Source organism: Mandrillus leucophaeus, unplaced genomic scaffold (assembly GCF_000951045.1).
Source record: "Mandrillus leucophaeus isolate KB7577 unplaced genomic scaffold, Mleu.le_1.0 Scaffold51, whole genome shotgun sequence".
Taxonomy (NCBI): domain Eukaryota; kingdom Metazoa; phylum Chordata; class Mammalia; order Primates; family Cercopithecidae; genus Mandrillus; species Mandrillus leucophaeus.
In genome coordinates, this window is record NW_012105475.1 from 6362520 (window position 1) to 6379669 (window position 17150).

General features: G+C 40.3%; 1 protein-coding gene across 1 annotated transcript in view; it reads left to right on the top strand.

Annotated features, from left to right (window-relative positions):
- The window catches only part of GREB1L (growth regulation by estrogen in breast cancer-like), a 177248-nt gene that overhangs the window by 106944 nt on the left and 53154 nt on the right, over positions 1–17150 (top strand). Inside the window, exons 12-14 of the mRNA XM_011996346.1 lie at positions 267–395; positions 1322–1456; positions 3596–3793. Of these exons, the coding sequence (XP_011851736.1) occupies positions 267–395; positions 1322–1456; positions 3596–3793 (462 nt within the window). The remainder of the gene's footprint in view (positions 1–266; positions 396–1321; positions 1457–3595; positions 3794–17150) is intronic.

Consider the following 17150-nt stretch of genomic DNA (forward strand, 5'->3'; position numbering starts at 1 on the left):
TGTGCATATTTTCAGTTACAAACATAAGGTACATCATTTTTTTTTCTTGATCATCTGTATTATAAACATTTCTGTTTCTGTCTAGAGTCAGAATTCATATTTCAAGTGCTGTATAATTGTCCACACCTTTTGGTGTGTCATAATTTTCTCAACCTAAGTCCCTATGGTGATATCCTTTGATTGTTTCCAGTTGTTGCCATTATAAGTAATGTTCCAGCAACGTGTGTTCTGTTGATGAGTTTTCTCTTCTCCCCTCCATCCTGCAGGTCAGCACCAGTCCCGAGCTCTGGCAGAGAGCATGCTCACCACAAGTGAGTTTTTGAAAGAAATTAGTTATGAGCTTATCACAGGAAAGGTCAGTTTCCTGGCATCACATTTCAAAACCACATCATTAGGTGAGTGGTTGTAAGATCTGGCAACACTGCCAGCCCCTAGTTGTGTGATTTTCTGAATTTAAATCTTAGCTTGTCAAGATGAGTGTGGAGCTCAAGCTGGCCAGCTGATCTTTCATTTGAAATGGTTTATCTTAAGTATTTTGTCACTGACACCACAGGAAGCAGTAAGGGGGTCTAGAGGAAGGCACATTGGTAGCAGATTCAAAAGTCTCAGCTCAGCCACAACCTCATTGAGTGACCTTGGGAGAGTTTCTCTCTCCCTGGAACTCGGTTTATTCATTTGTTCCTTCCTTCCCTTTCTTCCCTTTCTTTCCTTCCCTCCTCCCTCCCTCCTTTCCTTCCTTTCTTCCTTTTTTTTTTTTTTTTTTGACAGTGTCTCACTCTATCGCCCAGGCTGGAGTGCATGATCATAGCTCACTGCTTGACACCACCCCGCTTCACAGGCTCAAGCGATTCTCCCACCTCAGCCTCCCAAGCAGCTGGAACTACAGGCATGTACCACCATGCCTGGCTAATTTTTTAATTTTTTGTAGAGACTGGGTCTCCCTTTGTTGCCCAGACTGGACTCCAGCCCCTGGCCTCAAGTGATCCTCCTGTGCCTTCTAAAGTGCTGGGATTACAGACATGAGCCACTGCGCCCAGCCTGGAACTCAGTTTTCTAATCCCATTCTGCCTGCTTTTGAGTATTAGGGAGGTCGAGATACAACATGTGAAAGCATGTAAATTATAAGCACTATATCAATGAGAGTAGTTCTTGCTATAGAGACACCAGTATACTATAAAGATGGCCAAGTGTAAATGCTGATATGCATTTCTGGCTGACCAACAAATCTACTGAGAACAGCCTGACTGCCCAACTCAGGCAGTTAATAAAACAAACATATCCTCCCTCGTAACCTTCTTATCTCTACTTTATTTTGTAATAGGCGATGACCTAGACAAGCTGCTGGAAAAAATGCAACAAAGAAGAGGAGACAGTGTGGTTACCCCTTTCAATGGAGACCTGAATGAATGTGTGTCACCCCAGGAGGCTGCTGCTATGATTCCCACACAAAACCTGGGTAATGTCATCTCAGACTGAAAGACGGAAGTCAGTCCTTAGGACAGACGTTGTAAAAACTAAGTCATTCTAAGGGTTTTGAGGATTCTTCAAGTCATAGACCACAACAGCCTTTTCCTGATTGTCTACATGATAAACCTGGTTCAAATTAAAAATGCTTTCCCATGTGGCCTGGATCAAAGGCCTTCTTCCTAGTAAAAGTCTTCTGAAATGAAAATCCAAGTCAGAGACTTTATCTTAAGCACTCTCTCTTTTTTTCTGAAAGATTCCAGGACATTGGCCCATTTTCCTCCACCAGCTGTGCCCAGAGGACTTCAAGAAACTGTCTGAAAGAGTCAGACTACAGGCAGTGCAGGGCCCCTAGCTCCTGCTCCTTCACTTACTCTCTGACTTGTAAAACACACATTGTCTCAGGGATAGTGAGGGTTTCTTGGCAGATAGAACAGTGCTACCAACATGCCATCTGCCCTACAACAAGCTTCAGGGGCTCAGAGCAGGAGTGTCAGGGATGAGGAGTCTGATCGTTAGACTGGATTCGTTTGGGTTCAGAGTCCTTCCCCAGTTCACTGATTGACAGGGATGACATAGGACAGAACAGAAAAAAGAACAGGAGAAAGGATAGATAGGAGACAGACCCTTATAAGCTGCTGCTGACAGCCACTTGGCCCCCACTTGATAGGAATGTATCATTTATATATTAGGATTGTCTCAGGCAATAAAAGTAGCATGGTTTGGCAGTCAGCTCTGTTGTAAAAACAAATGCAAATACAGGCAATAAAATGTTTTGACTTCTCAATGGTATTTGGTAATAAAGTGATCATCCAGATGGTCTAAAATGTGTTTATGTTAACTGTTTTGAATTATTAACACATTTAGAATTTAAACATTCTCAGAGGACTTACAGATTCCCAAGTACATTCTTGGTTCCCTGTTTAAAAAATCTTGTTTAAAGATGTTTTCGAAATGACAGCCTAGCTGTATTAAAAGACATATTTTGATTAGTAGTCTGTGGTACAAAGACTATTTGGGCTTCTATTTAAAGTTGCATGTTTGGGCTTTTCCATTGGGTTCTCTCAACCACTAGGGAGACCGTCCGTATAAATCTCCACTTGCTGTCAGTGTCCATGGTAACTGGGCTATGTTGACAGGCTGTCTTTGCCTCGGCTGCATTTGATTTTAGAAAACATTAATTAGCACAGGTTAATTAGGCCCTGTTGCAGTTAAACTGCCACATGTGTTCCTGATAATAACCAGCGCTTTAAAGAAGCATTGGATGTTGCCTGCTCGCGCGTTTAGCTGACTAAACTTGTTTCATTGTGTGTGTGGATGTGCATGCATGTATAAGAAAGATTGATTGCTTGATTATACTTGCAATAAAAAGCTACTGACCTGCTTAGAGTATCTGGGAAATGTTTTTGTAATACGTCACCTGCTGAGTGGCCAGCTGGCTATGTCATGAGTCAGGTGTCTTCAGATAGTCCAGGCATCAGCACTGGAGCTGGCCACAACCACCTAGACCTGCCAGGTCACAGCACTGGCAAAGTGGAGTTGAGTGGGAAGAAAGGTGAAGGTCATGTCTCCATGACCCACGTTATGTAGTCCCTGGGAAGGGAATTTCTGACCATGTTGCAACTGACTTGCTGAAGAGGAAATGTTTACTGTAATGCCATCCAGAAAAGCTCAGGGGGACTCAGCATTATGTTCATTATGGCACCTCCTCTTTCCTTGGACTGGGTCGGGTCTGGGACACTGGCCTGTGCTGATATTTCTAAAGAAAACCGAAAATGTTCCCCTTTTCAGAGATGAGTGCTGGCTCCAGCTGCGAGAGTGTAGTCTGTCTCCTCCACTTCTGGGTTGGGATAAGGGTATTGAATTAGGCATTTGTGAGATAATCAATCAATTTTAAAATAATACATTTGCAAAACTGCCACATCCACTCCTGAGCACATCCTCTCATCCGCGTTTCAGGAAAAATAGGCAAATCTATTAAAACTCAATAGAGAGTGCAAATAGCAGGTGAGAATTCTTAGTGAGAGTGTATTACATTACTGTCTGTGTGGTATGTGTCCTCATAGAGATTCACAGTGGCCATTATGGAAGTAAATTAACCTTGTTCTTATGACTTCTTTTTAAATTTTAGATTTAGATAACGAAACCTTCCAAATTTATCAACCGCAGCTAACAGTTGCCAGAAAACTCTTATCCCAGGTGTGCGCTATAGCGGACAGTGGCAGCCAGAGCCTGGACCTCGGTCACTTCAGCAAAGTCGACTTCATCATCATTGTCCCCAGATCGGAGGTGTTGGTTCAGCAAACTCTTCAACGGATTCGACAATCAGGTAAGAGTGAACTTTCAAAGAGGAGCCCACCTAGATCCAGCTTCAGATCCCGTTGCCTCTTTTGCTTAATCCAAACTTTTATAGGATGCTTAAAACCTTCTTCAGTAATAAAAATCATAAAAGCACTTTGTTATTTTGGGTTTATCTGAAGTTTTCCCTCAAAGTACTCTGTCCTTTTTCCCTCAAGGTCAAGGGTAAGTGGCTGTGCATGTTTGCCAGATATCGTTAAGTTCATGATGTAATCTGTGGGACTAGAATCTGGTCATTTATTGATGAAGAGAAATTTTCTCAAGGCAAGGATGGCCCTGCATGAGTTGATGGCGTCTGTGCCACCTGAGCTCCTCCCACATGCAGGCCTCATTTGCATAGGTGGATTCTTGGCCATTTAGCACGTCACCAGCACATCTGCAACCTGGAAACCGGAACACCATCCCCCATGTCATCTATGACATTCTTTAAGAAAAAAAGGTTAGCGTTACTCCTAATAACTTTAAGTATAAAGAAAAAAAAATTTTTCCCAGAAAAGGTAGAGAGCAAAAATTTTACAAGTCTTAAAAAAAAAAAATGTTACAACTCTGTGGTAAATAATAACCCTTTTCAAAAATAAAATTTGATTAGAATTATAAGAAGTTGTAAGGAATTTAGAAACTTGGGACAGCTGTAAAATGCTTGCCTTTGTAAACTAGGTTTGAAAAGGAAATTATAAATGTCAAGTTGCTTCTGATTACCTTAGCTGAGGAACACACACACACACACACACACACACACATATACACACACACACACACACCCCTCACAAGCAGATTTTAGATCTGGAAGATGACTGTTTTTGCCAGAGTAAAGAATTTTACTTTCGGCCGGGGGCAGTGGCTCACGCCTGTTATCCCAGCACTTTGGGAGGCTGAGTTGGGTGGATCATTTGAGGTCAGGAGTTCAAGACCAGCCTGGCCAACGTGGTGAAACCCCATCTCTACTAAAACTACAAAAATTAGCCAGGTGGTAGTGGCACATGCCTGTTATCCCAGCTACTTGGGAGGCTGAGACAGGAGACTCACTTGAACCCAGGAGGCGGAGGTTGTGGTGAACCGAGACACTGCAATCCAGTCTGAGTGACAGAGTGAGACCCTGTCCCCCCTGCCAAAAAAAATGATTTTACTTTCAATATATTTAAAAACAGATAGGAAGCAGAAAACTCCAGAAGCGCTTAAAATGTGGTTTATATGTTCATACCTGTCATTCTGTGCCTCTCAAATTTTATCCTACATACAGATCATGCGGGGATGTTGCTAAAATGCAGATTCCACTTCAGTGGGTCTGGGTTGTGCTCCGGATTCTGCATTTGTTTTTTTTTTCCTTTTTTTTTTTTTTTTCTTTTGAGACATAGTCTCACTCTGTTGCCCAGGCAGGAGTGCAGTGGTACGATCCTGGCTCACTGCAACCTCCACCTCCTGGGTTCAGGCAATTCTCCTGCCTCAGCCTCTTCTAAGTAGCTGGGATTACAGGTGTGTGCCACCGCGCCCAGTTTTTGTATTTTTAGTAGAGACAGGGTTTCACTATATTGGCCAGGCTGGTCTCGAACTCTTGACCTCAAGTGACACACCAGCCTCAGCCTCCCAAAGTGCTGGGATTCCAGGCGGGAGCCACCACACCCAGCCTGGATTCTGCATTTCGAACAAGCTTCTAGGGATGCCAGTGTCAGAAGGCCACACTTTGAGTAGCATGGCTCGATAAGAAATCTTGCTTGATTGTACTTTTAAAAATAACTAAAAGAGTATTGTAATTGGGTTGTTTGTAACACAAAGGATAAATGCTTCAGGGGATGGATACCCCATTTACCCTGATGTGATTATTACACATTCCATGCGTGTATCAAATTTTCTCATATACTCCATGAATATATACTCCTATTGTGTACCCACAAAATTTAAAATTAAAAGTTTTGAAAGAAGGCCTCATGTTCCAGAGGTCAAATGAGCTGACTGACAGTACATTTTTCCCTGTTTCTATCTCTTTAACCCCTCTTGGTGGCTGTGACTGACATGTGAAGTTTTGTCCATGTCCTCTGGAGGCCCAAGTGCCTGGTTGACAGTGCAGTCTTCTTTTTGGACTCTCAGTTTTGGATTGACAAGTTACAAAATGACTTATTGGAAATATCGACCTGTAGGTGATGAGCTGGAAAAGGTCAAATGCCTTCTCTCACAGCTCTCCCAAAAACCACAGTGAGTTTTATCTCTCAGCTACTGGCTTGTTTATGCATTTATTTTTCGGTCACACCAAGCAGTAGCCAGATTTTTTGTTATTTTTTTTCTTTCATAACATGGAGGAAGGGCCTTGTCTTTTAGGTAGTTTACTTTTACCAGTTGCCATCTGTGGCCTCCCTGAGTTTGTGATCTGATATCCCAAATTGTGCTTGAGCAAACACATCATGGCAGCTGTTTGAAGTGACGAAATCATCTAGCAGAGCCTTTTCCTGAAATAACCTTTCCGTGACCTGCACTTTCACCTTTCCTAATAAATGCAAGCTCCTAAATAAAGCCTTGCATTTTTGACAGATGAAGAAATTGTACAGGTTCTTTACTTTCTCTTCTCAATGCCCTCAGATTTTTCTAAAGTGAGTATTTTAAGATTGTCACCTCTCAAAAAGGTACCAGAATTTGACCAATTATTTGACCAAAGAATTTGACCAAAGAAGTATTTGTTTTGATATTTAAATACCTTCATATTCTTGGAACACATACAAATTGATAGAAGAGAAAGGACTAGAAGCATGTTAAAATGTATGGAGGAGAAATTGTTCCGGGTAGAATAAGTAGCAGGAGATTATCCGTAAAATAACTCTTTAAAATCATAGGTATTAAAACAGAAAGTTTTTGAGAAATCATCTGACTTAGTTTCCTCATATGTCATCATGTGAATTGAGAAGAGCCTAGTTTGCCTGAGGCCACAGAAGGTAGTACCTTAAGAGCAAGGACAGTTTGTTTTTGGTTTTTGTTTTTAGTTTTTTGTTTTGTTTTTTCTTTATTTGAGACCAAGTTTCACTCTTGTTGCCCAGGCTGGAGTGCAATGGCGCCATCTTGGCTCACCGCAACCTCCACCTCCCGGGTTCAAGCGATTCTCCTGCCTCAACCTCCCGAGTAGCCTGGATTACAGGCATGTGCCACCATGCCTGGCTAATTTTTTTGTATTTTTGGTAGAGATGGGGTTTCTCCATGTTGGTCAGGCTGGTCTCTAACTTCCAACCTCAGGTGATCCGCCCGCCTCAGCCTCCCAAAGTGCTGGGATTACAGGTGTGAGCCACCACGCCCGGCCCAAGGACAGTTTTTTTATTGTTGCAGGCGTAGTGCCTCATTTCATGCCTCTCTTGGGCCTGGCACCAGCAGGTGCTCAATTGATGTTTGAATGGAGGGCTAGAAGGAGAAAGAGATGGGCAGAAGGAGAAACAGTGTCCAAGGTCTCTGTGTCCTGGTTGCATTTGCCTCCTTTACTAAAGAAAGCGTTCCAGCAGAGCCTGCCAGGAAAAGCACCCAGGCAGGGAAGAGCTGCCAGAGTATGCAGAAAGGGCACATCCTTGGCAGTGCCTGCATGGCTGAAAGTAAAAGGATGAAAATAGAAACCATCACGTTGTTGCAGACCCAGCACTAAAGTGAAGCATTTGAAACCTCAGCTCACATTCAGATGAAGAAATGAAGGAAAGAGGGGAGGGAGTAGGAAAAAGGAAAACAAAACAAAATATCATAGAATTTGAAGGTTTTTAAAAAAAACGAAGTGGGTTTAACATCTTTTAAGTTTGCCTAATGTTGGCTTGTAACTGCTGGAGTGATCTGTGGAGAAGGAGCATTTTTATACTATAGGAAATCCTTTTGTTTTAGTGTTTTTTTTTAGAACTCTGAAGTTGTAGCGTGATTCTTCTAAATCAGAGGACCCCATATTCTGTGAATGAGAATACTTAGCGTACTGGTGCCATCCAAATGCAAGCCCATTTCAGTTCAAGGTGGGAGGGAGAAGTACAGGAAGTGACTGCCCGTTTTTCACCTCCCTGCTTATAAAATGGTGTTGGTGAGAGCCCCAGCAAATGGGAATGGGTCTGAAGGTATCCAGGCAAGGAAGTGTTATCCTGTCAGGGGAATGACACAAATCTGACACTTTAACACATGCATGATTATAAAAAACCTAGAGAGACGTATTTGTCTGCTGATATATAGATTACTCTATTCAAATGGACATAAGGCAGTTTTAAGGAAGCAGTAGACATTGCAGGGGAAGTGAAGAGAGAGAGGAAGGCATTCCCACTTTCTTTCCTTTTCCTTTCTTTCTTTCCTTTTTTTTTTTTTTTTTTTTTTTTTGAGACGGAGTTTCGCTCTTGTTGCCCGGGGCAGTGGCACAATCTCAGCTCACTGCAACCTCTGCCTTTCCGGTTCAAGTGATTCTCCTGCCTCAGCCTTCCAAGTAACTGGGATTACAGACGCCCGCCACCACACTCAACTAATTTTTGTACTTTTAGTAGAGGCAGGGTTTCACTGTGTTGGCCAGTCTGGTCTTGAACTCCTGACCTCAAGGGGATCCACCCACCTCGGCCTCCCAAAGTGCTGGGATTACAGGAGTGAGCCACTGTGCGTGGCCGGCATTCTCAGTTTCTAAAAACATATTTTATTGTGGCAGAGCTTTCTTTTGTAAGATATCAATTAAAATAAGAAAATACATTTTCTTATTTTTTTAATAACAAAAAAAATTTTAATAAAAAAAAAAGACTTTTTTTTGGTCTCACCAACCTTATACTCCCTTGTTGGTCACTTAAAATTTCAACAGAAAAAAAGATAGTATTTTTTGTTCAGTGACTAAGACACAGGGAACAGGTGCCCGGGAAGAATGTACTGGGAAACTACTCTGTCCTGAGGTAGAGAAAACACAAGAGATTGCTCTTTGCAAGCATAACCCAGCACATGCATTGCTATCCGAGGGATGGCCCAGCCAGTACCCAACTCTCAGTACCTTCCGTTCTCACCCTCAGGCACATTTGCCCCCTGCTTCACTATAGCCACAGCCACTGCCCCCTCGTCATACCCTGGACTCTGCCTAATCCTGGAATCACCCATTCAGATGTTCCCAATTTCAGGCCACACTGTCCTTTGCGGCATATTCAGCATCTTCTCACTGTGTGGGAAAGAATCGACCTTTCCAGTTGATGCCATGCTTAATTCTTGTTTTGTTTTTGTTTTTTTTTTTTTTGCTGTTTGTTTTTTATTTTGAGACTGAGTTTTGCTCTTGTGGCCTAGGCTGGAGTACAATGGCGCAATCTTGGTTTACGGCAAACTCCACCTCCCAGATTCAAGCGATTCTCCTGCCTACGCCTCCCAAGTAGCTGGGATTACAGGCATGTGCTACCACTCCCAGCTAATTTTTTTTTTTCGAGACAGAGTTTCGCTTTTGTTGCCCAGGCTTGAGTGCAATGGCACAGTCTTGGCTCACTGCAACCTCTGCCTCCCGGGTTCAAACAATTCTTCTGCCTCAGCCTCCCGAGTAGCCATGCACCACCAAGCCTGACTAATTTTTTTGTATGTTTAGTATAGATGTGGTTTCACCATGTTGGTCAGGCTGGTCTCGAACTCCTGACCTCAGGTGACCCACCCACCTTGGCCTCCCAAAGTGCTGGGATTACAGGTGTGAGCCACTGTGCCTGGCCTAATGAAAAAGTTTATCTATGGGATGGAAGAGATAGGTATGGAATGACTATAATTTTGACTTTTGAGCCTTGAAAATGATTTATATATTCAAAAATAAAATAATGGGGAAAGGCAAACTTAAAATTTAATACAAACAAATGAAGGAACCTAACTGCATATCACATTGACAACATTAACTACACAGCAAAAAGAATTAATTCAAGTAATTTTTTAACAGTTTTCTTACTGTACGTTGTTAATGTGACATATCCTATGGGGGAAAAGATTGGAAAGAAATCTTAAATTTTAATTAGTGTGTTTGTTATTGGGAGTATTACTGATAAATTTAAAACTATTTTGTGTATGTCATAGGAGAGAGCAGGCAGGTAAATAGTTTAATATTTTTTTTTTTTTTTATGAGATGAAGTCTCACTCTGTGGCCGGGGCTGGAGTGCAGTGGCACGATCTCGGCTCACTACAAGCTCCGCCTACCAGGTTCACGCCATTCTCCTGCCTCAGCCTTCTGAGTAGCTGGGTGTACAGGCGCCCGCCACCGTGCCCGGCTAATTGTTTTGTATTTTTAGTAGAGATGGGGTTTCACCATGTTAGCCAGGATGGTCTCGATTTCCTGACCTCGTGATCCACCCACCTCGGCCTCCCAAAGTGCTGGGATTACAGGCATGAGCCACCGCACCTGGCAGTGCTTTCAGTTTAATGTTGAAAACCAGGGTTCTCAAATGAAAGACAGGAACTTCAAATGTGAAATGGGAAAATAAGAAATATTCATTTTAGGCCGGGCGCGGTGGCTCAAGCCTGTAATCCCAGCACTTTGGGAGGCCGAGACGGGCGGATCACGAGGTCAGGAGATCGAGACCATCCTGGCTAACACGGTGAAACCCCATCTCTACTAAAAAATACAAAAAACTAGCCGGGCGAAGTGGCGGGCGCCTGTAGTCCCAGCTACTCGGGAGGCTGAGGCAGGAGAATGGCGTAAACCCGGGAGGCGGAGCTTGCAGTGAGCTGAGATCAGGCCACTGCACTCCAGCCTGGGCGACAGAGCCAGACTCAGTCTCAAAAAAAAAAAAAAAAAAAAAGAAGTATTCATTTTAGGTTTAAATTGGCGATAAAAGGGTGAAGTCATAATTTGAAAAAAGAAAAATACTTCTGTCCACTGAAAGACAGGGTCTCACTCTGTTGCCCAGGTTGGAGTACAGTGGCGTGATCATGCCTCATTCCAGCCTCGAACTCTCAGGCTCAGATGATCCTCCCACCTCAGCCTCCCAAGTATTTGGGACTACAGGCACGTGTCACCACACCTGGCTAACATTTTTTTAGAGATGAGATCTCACCATGTTGCTCAGGCTGGTCTCAGACTCCTATCTGTGAGCACATGGAGCATTTAGGTTTGGGCTTCTTAACACCATTCCCCACTGTCCCAGCTCTGAGGTGGAAACATTTCTGGAACATTTTGTTGTGCCAGAAAGTGAGAAAGTGCAAAGATTGATTGGAGCATGCCAAAAGGACATAGCAGCCTGCTTGAGGGGATTTATGGCTAAATTTGGAAATTTTGAGCATCACAAGGAATGATAGCAATGGATTGCAACCTATTGAAAATTTTTTTAAAACCCGTGAGTCCAGAGCAATACTAAAAAATAAAAGGAGCAGGAGAAGTGAGACGTTAGGGGAATGCCTTCTCTACAGAAGAGTGCCAGTTAATAAATACAGGAAACATGAAGGAATTAGAATTAGAAAATCCCCACTTTGTAGTACCAATATGTAATTATTGATTCTGACAAAGATGGATACTAAAGCCATTGAATAAAATGTCATTAGGGGGCCGGACACAGTGGCTCATGCCTGTAATCCCAGCACTTTGGGAGGCCGAAGGGGGCGGATCACGAGGTCAAGAGATCGAGACTATCCTGGTCAATATGGTGAAACCCCATCTCTACTAAAAATACAAAAATTAACTGGGCATGGTGGCGCATGCCTGTAGTCCCAGCTACTCGGGAGGCTGAGGCAGGAGAATCACTTGAACCCAGGAGGTGGAGGTTGCAGTGAGCCCAGATCATGCCACTGTACTCCAGCCTGGGGACAGAGAGAGACTCCATCTCAAAAAAAAAAAAAGTAATTAGGGAACAAATATTCACAAAGTCTCAAAGTATCATCCTATGGATTAAAAGCTAACAAAGAAGGAAAGGTATCTCTCTACAATGCAGAGATCTGGCAGTAGACACTGCCATAACTAAGTAATCAAAATTTGGCATCTCCAGTTATGGGACAAACTGACATGTGCAAAAAAGCACACAATGTCACCTATGAGGTATAATTGCCAAAACTGTTTAACCTGAGTCTGGTCACAGGGAAGTTTCCAGACAGATCCAGATGATGTGGCATCTTACAAAACAATTAGCTGGAGTTTTAAAAAATAACGTCTTGAAAGATTAAAAAGAAAAATAGATAAAAGAAAAGTCAGGGAGGCTGTTTGGTTGTTTTAAACGTGGAGAATAAAGACACGTGACAACCAAGTATAATACTTAACTCATTTATTTTTTAATGGACAACGATTGTATATATATTTTTGTATGGAACATGATGTGTTAAGTAAACATTATGAAATGGCTAAATCAAACTAATGAACATATCCATTACCTCACATACTTAATATTTGTTTGTGGTGAAGAACATTTAAAATCTACTCTCTTAGCAATTTTCAAGTATAAAGTATTATTAACTATAATTACCATGTTGTATAATCAATTCTCTGAACTTTTCCTCCTGTCTAACTGAAATTTTGTGTCCTTTAACAAACCTACTCTCCCCAGCCCCAAAACCCATGCTTAATTCTTAATTGGATACTTGACTCAAATATAAAAAATTAAAACACAGCTCTGGGACAATTACTGAAACTCGAATATGGGCTGTGTATTAAAGAATATTATACTGATGTTGGTTCAGTTTCATAAATGTAATAATGATATTGTGGTTATATAGGAGAATGCCTTTGCTCTTAGGAAGAGCATATTGAAGGATTTAGGGGTAAAGTATTATGATATACGTTACTTATTTCCAAATTATTTTGCAAAAACAAAACAATAAAAAGTAACAAAGAAAAAGCAAATGTAGCAAAATATTAACAACTGATTCATCTAACTAAAGAGGAGACAGGTATTTATGGCACTAGTCTTTCCATTTCTGTAGTAGTCAAAATAGAATGTGAAGTTAAAATAGTTGCTATTCATTGTTGATGTATCTGTGAGATGGCATTTCGGAGGGTTATTGTCCTCAAATAGTTTCTAAAACATGGATAGGTAATTTACATTCCTCCTTTTTAAGAAGTTTTAATTATTGAATAGATCACATTTATAAAGGATATTTTAAAAATCACAATAGAATGAGCACTCATTACCCACCAAAATAAGGAACACGGAAAACTGTTCCTCTCTGGTGGATCTCCCTGATGCTAATGTCCCTCTCTTTTCAAAGGTAACCATTACGCTGAATTTTGTGTTTATTATCATTCCCTCGCTTTTATTTATAGTTTTACCATAATGCCTTAACTTTTAAACAATATGTGCTTAATTTCATATACTTTAAACCTAAGTGGAACTACATTCTATGTATTCTCCTGTGATTCATTTTTCATGCTTAATGTTACGTCCCTGAAGTTGTTCCTGCTGTTGTTTGTAGCTGTAATTCATTCACTTCACTGATTGTTAGTATTCTTCTATATAAATACATCACATATCTTTTAAAAAGCACAATTCTACTACTGATGTACACTTGTAATGTTTCTAGGTTTTTGATTCCTTCACACAGTGCTGGTACACATATAAGAGCTTCTCTGGGAATAGAATTGTTGGAGCACAGGTTATGAACATTTTACATTTTACCAAAGAATGCTAAATTTTTTCCAAAGTGATTATATTTACACTCCCACCTGCAATGTATGTGCTTCAGTAAATATTTGGTATGTTCATGCCTCCTTAAAATTTTTTTATTTTAAAATAATTTTAGACATACAAAAAGTTGCAAAAATAGTACAAGGGATCTGAAAATGAAATTAAGAAAATTTTAATTACAAGAATATCAAAAAGTAAAATACATAGAAATGAATTTGACAAAAGAAGTGCAAAGCTTATCCTCTGAAATAATGAAGCATTGCTGAATGAAATTAAAGAAGACCTAAATAAATGAAAAGACATTTATATTTATAAAATTGAAGACATATTAATATTTTTAAGATGACCATATTCCCCCAAATTGGTCTACAGATTCAGTGCATCCCCTACCAAAATCCCAGCTGGCTTCTTTGCAGAAATTTACAAGCTGATTCTAAAATTCATGTGGAAATTTGGTGGACCCAGAATACCCAAAACATTATTGAAGAAGAATAAAGTTGGAGGACTCTCACTTCCCCACTTTAAGTTGGAGGACTCTCACTTCCCCACTGTAAGCTCTAGTAAACTGTATAAGCTACTGTACTCAAGACAGTGTGGTGATGACAAAATGATAAACATATAGATAAACAAGATGGTGTTGAGATTCCAGAAATAAACCTCAATTCAATTTTGACATGGGTGCCAAGACAGTTTAACAGAGAAAGAATAGTCTTTTCAATGAATGATGCTGGGACAACTGAATATCCACATGCAAAAGAATGAAGTTTGACCTCTACCTCACATACAAAAAATAACTCAAAATGGATCAAAGACCTAAATGTAGCAGCTACAATTACAAAATTCTTAGAAGAAAATGGGTATAAATGTTTGTGACCTTGGAATACTAATGATTATTTCTTACATATGACACCAAAAGCATAAACTTTTATACATAAACCGGACAATCCTCAAAATTTAAAATATTTGTACTTCAAAGGACATCATGAAGAAAGTGAAAAGACAAGCCACAGAATGGGGGAAACTATTTGGAAATCATTTATCTGGTACGGCACTATATCTACAATATTCAAAGACCTGTTACAACTCACAGGAAGGGGAACATCACACACCAGGTCCTATTGTGGGGAGGGGTGGGGGGAGGGATAGCATTAGGAGATACACCTAATGTAAATGACGAGTTAATGGGTGCAGCACACCAACATGGCTCATGTATACATATGTAACAAACCTGCATGTTGTGCACATGTACCCTAGAACTTAAAGTATAATTAAAAAAAAAAAAAACCTCAATAATAAAGACAAATTGTTTAATTAACATATGGATGAAGGATCTGAATAAGCATCTATCCAAAGGAGATACATGAATGGCCAATGAACACATGAAAAGATGTTCATCATTAGCCATTGGAGAAATGCAAATCAAAACCACAATGAGAGACTACTACACACTCCACTAGGATGATCCATAAAAGAGAGGTAGTAACAATTGTTGAATATGTTGAGAAATTGGAACCTCATACGCTGCTGTTAGGAATTTAAAATGGCACAGCAACTTTAGAAAACAGTCTAGTGGTTGCTCAGATGATTAAATATAGAGTTACTCTATGATCCAGCAGTTCCACTCCGATATTAAATGAGCCGGGCGCAGTGGCTGACACCTGTAATCCCAGCACTTTGGGAGGCCGAGGTGGGTGGATCACAAGGTCAGGAGATCGAGACCATCCTGGCTAACACGGTGAAACCCTGTCTCTACTAAAAATACAAAAAAATTAGCCAGGCGTGGTGCCGGGTGCCTGTAGTCCCAGCTACTCAGGAGGCTGAGGCAGGAGAATGGCATGGACCCAAGAGGTGGAGCTTGCAGTGAGCTGAGACTGCACCACTGCACTCCAGCCTGGGCGACAGAGCAAGGCGACAGAATGAGACTCTGTCTCAAAAAAAAAAAAAAAAAAAAAATCTGAAATGAGAGAGAAGTGAAAATATACCTGCATACAAAAACCTGTATACAAATGTTCATTGCAACATTATTCATAATAGCCCAAAAGCAGAAAAACCCAGATACCCACCAAGTGATGAATGGATAAATAAAATGTGGTATTCCATACAGTGGAATATAAACAATAAAGAGAAAGAAAGTATTGATGCATACTACAACATGAATGACACTTGAAAACATTATTCCAAATGAAAGAAGCCAATCACACAAGATTGCATCTTGTACAATTCCACTTACATGATATGTCTAGAATAAGCCAGTCTATAGAGACACAAAGTAGACTCTGATTGCCTGGGGATTGGGGGTGTTGAGGGAAGAATTGAGGGGTTAAATATATGGAGTTTCCTTAGGAGATGATGAAAATGTTTTAAAATTGTGGTGACTGTTGTCCAGCTCCATGAATATATACTAAAAGCCATTGAATTATGCACTATAAATGGGTAAATTATATGTGAATAGAGGCTTATATCAATCACTAAAGCTGTTAAAAAATCATAGAGTTCGCTAAACCCTTCACTCAATTTCTCTTAAAGTTAACAACTTTAAGAGAATACAATTATCAGAGCAGGAAATCAATGCCAGAATGATACTGTTAATGGAAGATCTCCCCAATCTTTCTCTTCATGTTGTTTTTCCTGTTCCAGGTTCCAATCCAGGTTCACACAATGCATTCAGTTATGTCCTTTTCATCTCCTCCGATCTATGACTTTTCTTCAGTCTTTCCTAGCTTTTCATGACCTTAAGTGAATACTAATCAATTGTTTTGTGTAGGGAATGTTTGAGTTTTCTCACAATTTAATTGAAGTTTTGAGTTTTGGGCAAGAAAACCATAAAAGTGATACTGTGTCCTGATTGCATCATGTCAGGGAGTACATGAGGTTGATGTTCTATTGTTGGTGATGTTAACCTTGATCACTTGATTAAGGTATGTCTGCCAAGTTTCTGCATCGTAAAGTTACTGGTTTCTTCTTTGGAATTGATTTAAAATCTTGTGGAAATATTTTGAGCAATGGTAATATCCTGTTTTCATCAAACTTTCAGCTGCTAATTTTTGCATCCATTAGTGGATCTTGCCTGCAGTTTATTGTGGTATTTCCAAGATGATGATTTTCTGTCATTTTTTCCCTACATTTACTAGTAAGAGTTTGTTAATTAAATTCTGTAAGGAAAAGCTGTTCCTCCTCATTTATGTATGTATTTATAAATACAGGTCATTTTTATTTTATTCTGTGGGTTATTTCCAACACTATACTGATGATCATTATTGTTTTGCTCAAATTTTCCAGCATTGGCCATTGGAGGCTCCTTCGGGCAGGCTCTTGTGTTTTTTTTTTTTTTTTTTTTAACATATTATCATCCATTTTCACATACTGTTTTCTTGCTTTCTGAAACCATAAGACATTCTAGGTTTACTTTTATTTTTCTGCCTCAACACTGGGATTAACCTTTTTTCCAAGAAACCTGATTCCTTCTACTGAAGAATGGTATTTAGAAATCAAAATCTGGGTGTTAAGTGTGCCCATTGCTACTAGGATGTCGTTGTGCCTAAGCCCACTCAGCAGACAGAGCTAGGAAATCATGTATATGTGTATTAACCCATGAATGCACACATATACCTCTTTATTTCTGTATCTACCAATCTGTGTTTAAAAATATGAGTTATTTGTAACTTCTTTCTCTGACAGGAAGAAACCTAGTTCTCATTGTCTACAATATCTTCACGTCTTTGATTTTTTTCTGATAATTACACAATTACTAACTCCTACCTCTGTGCCCAAACCACTGTCTTATTAACAAAGAAA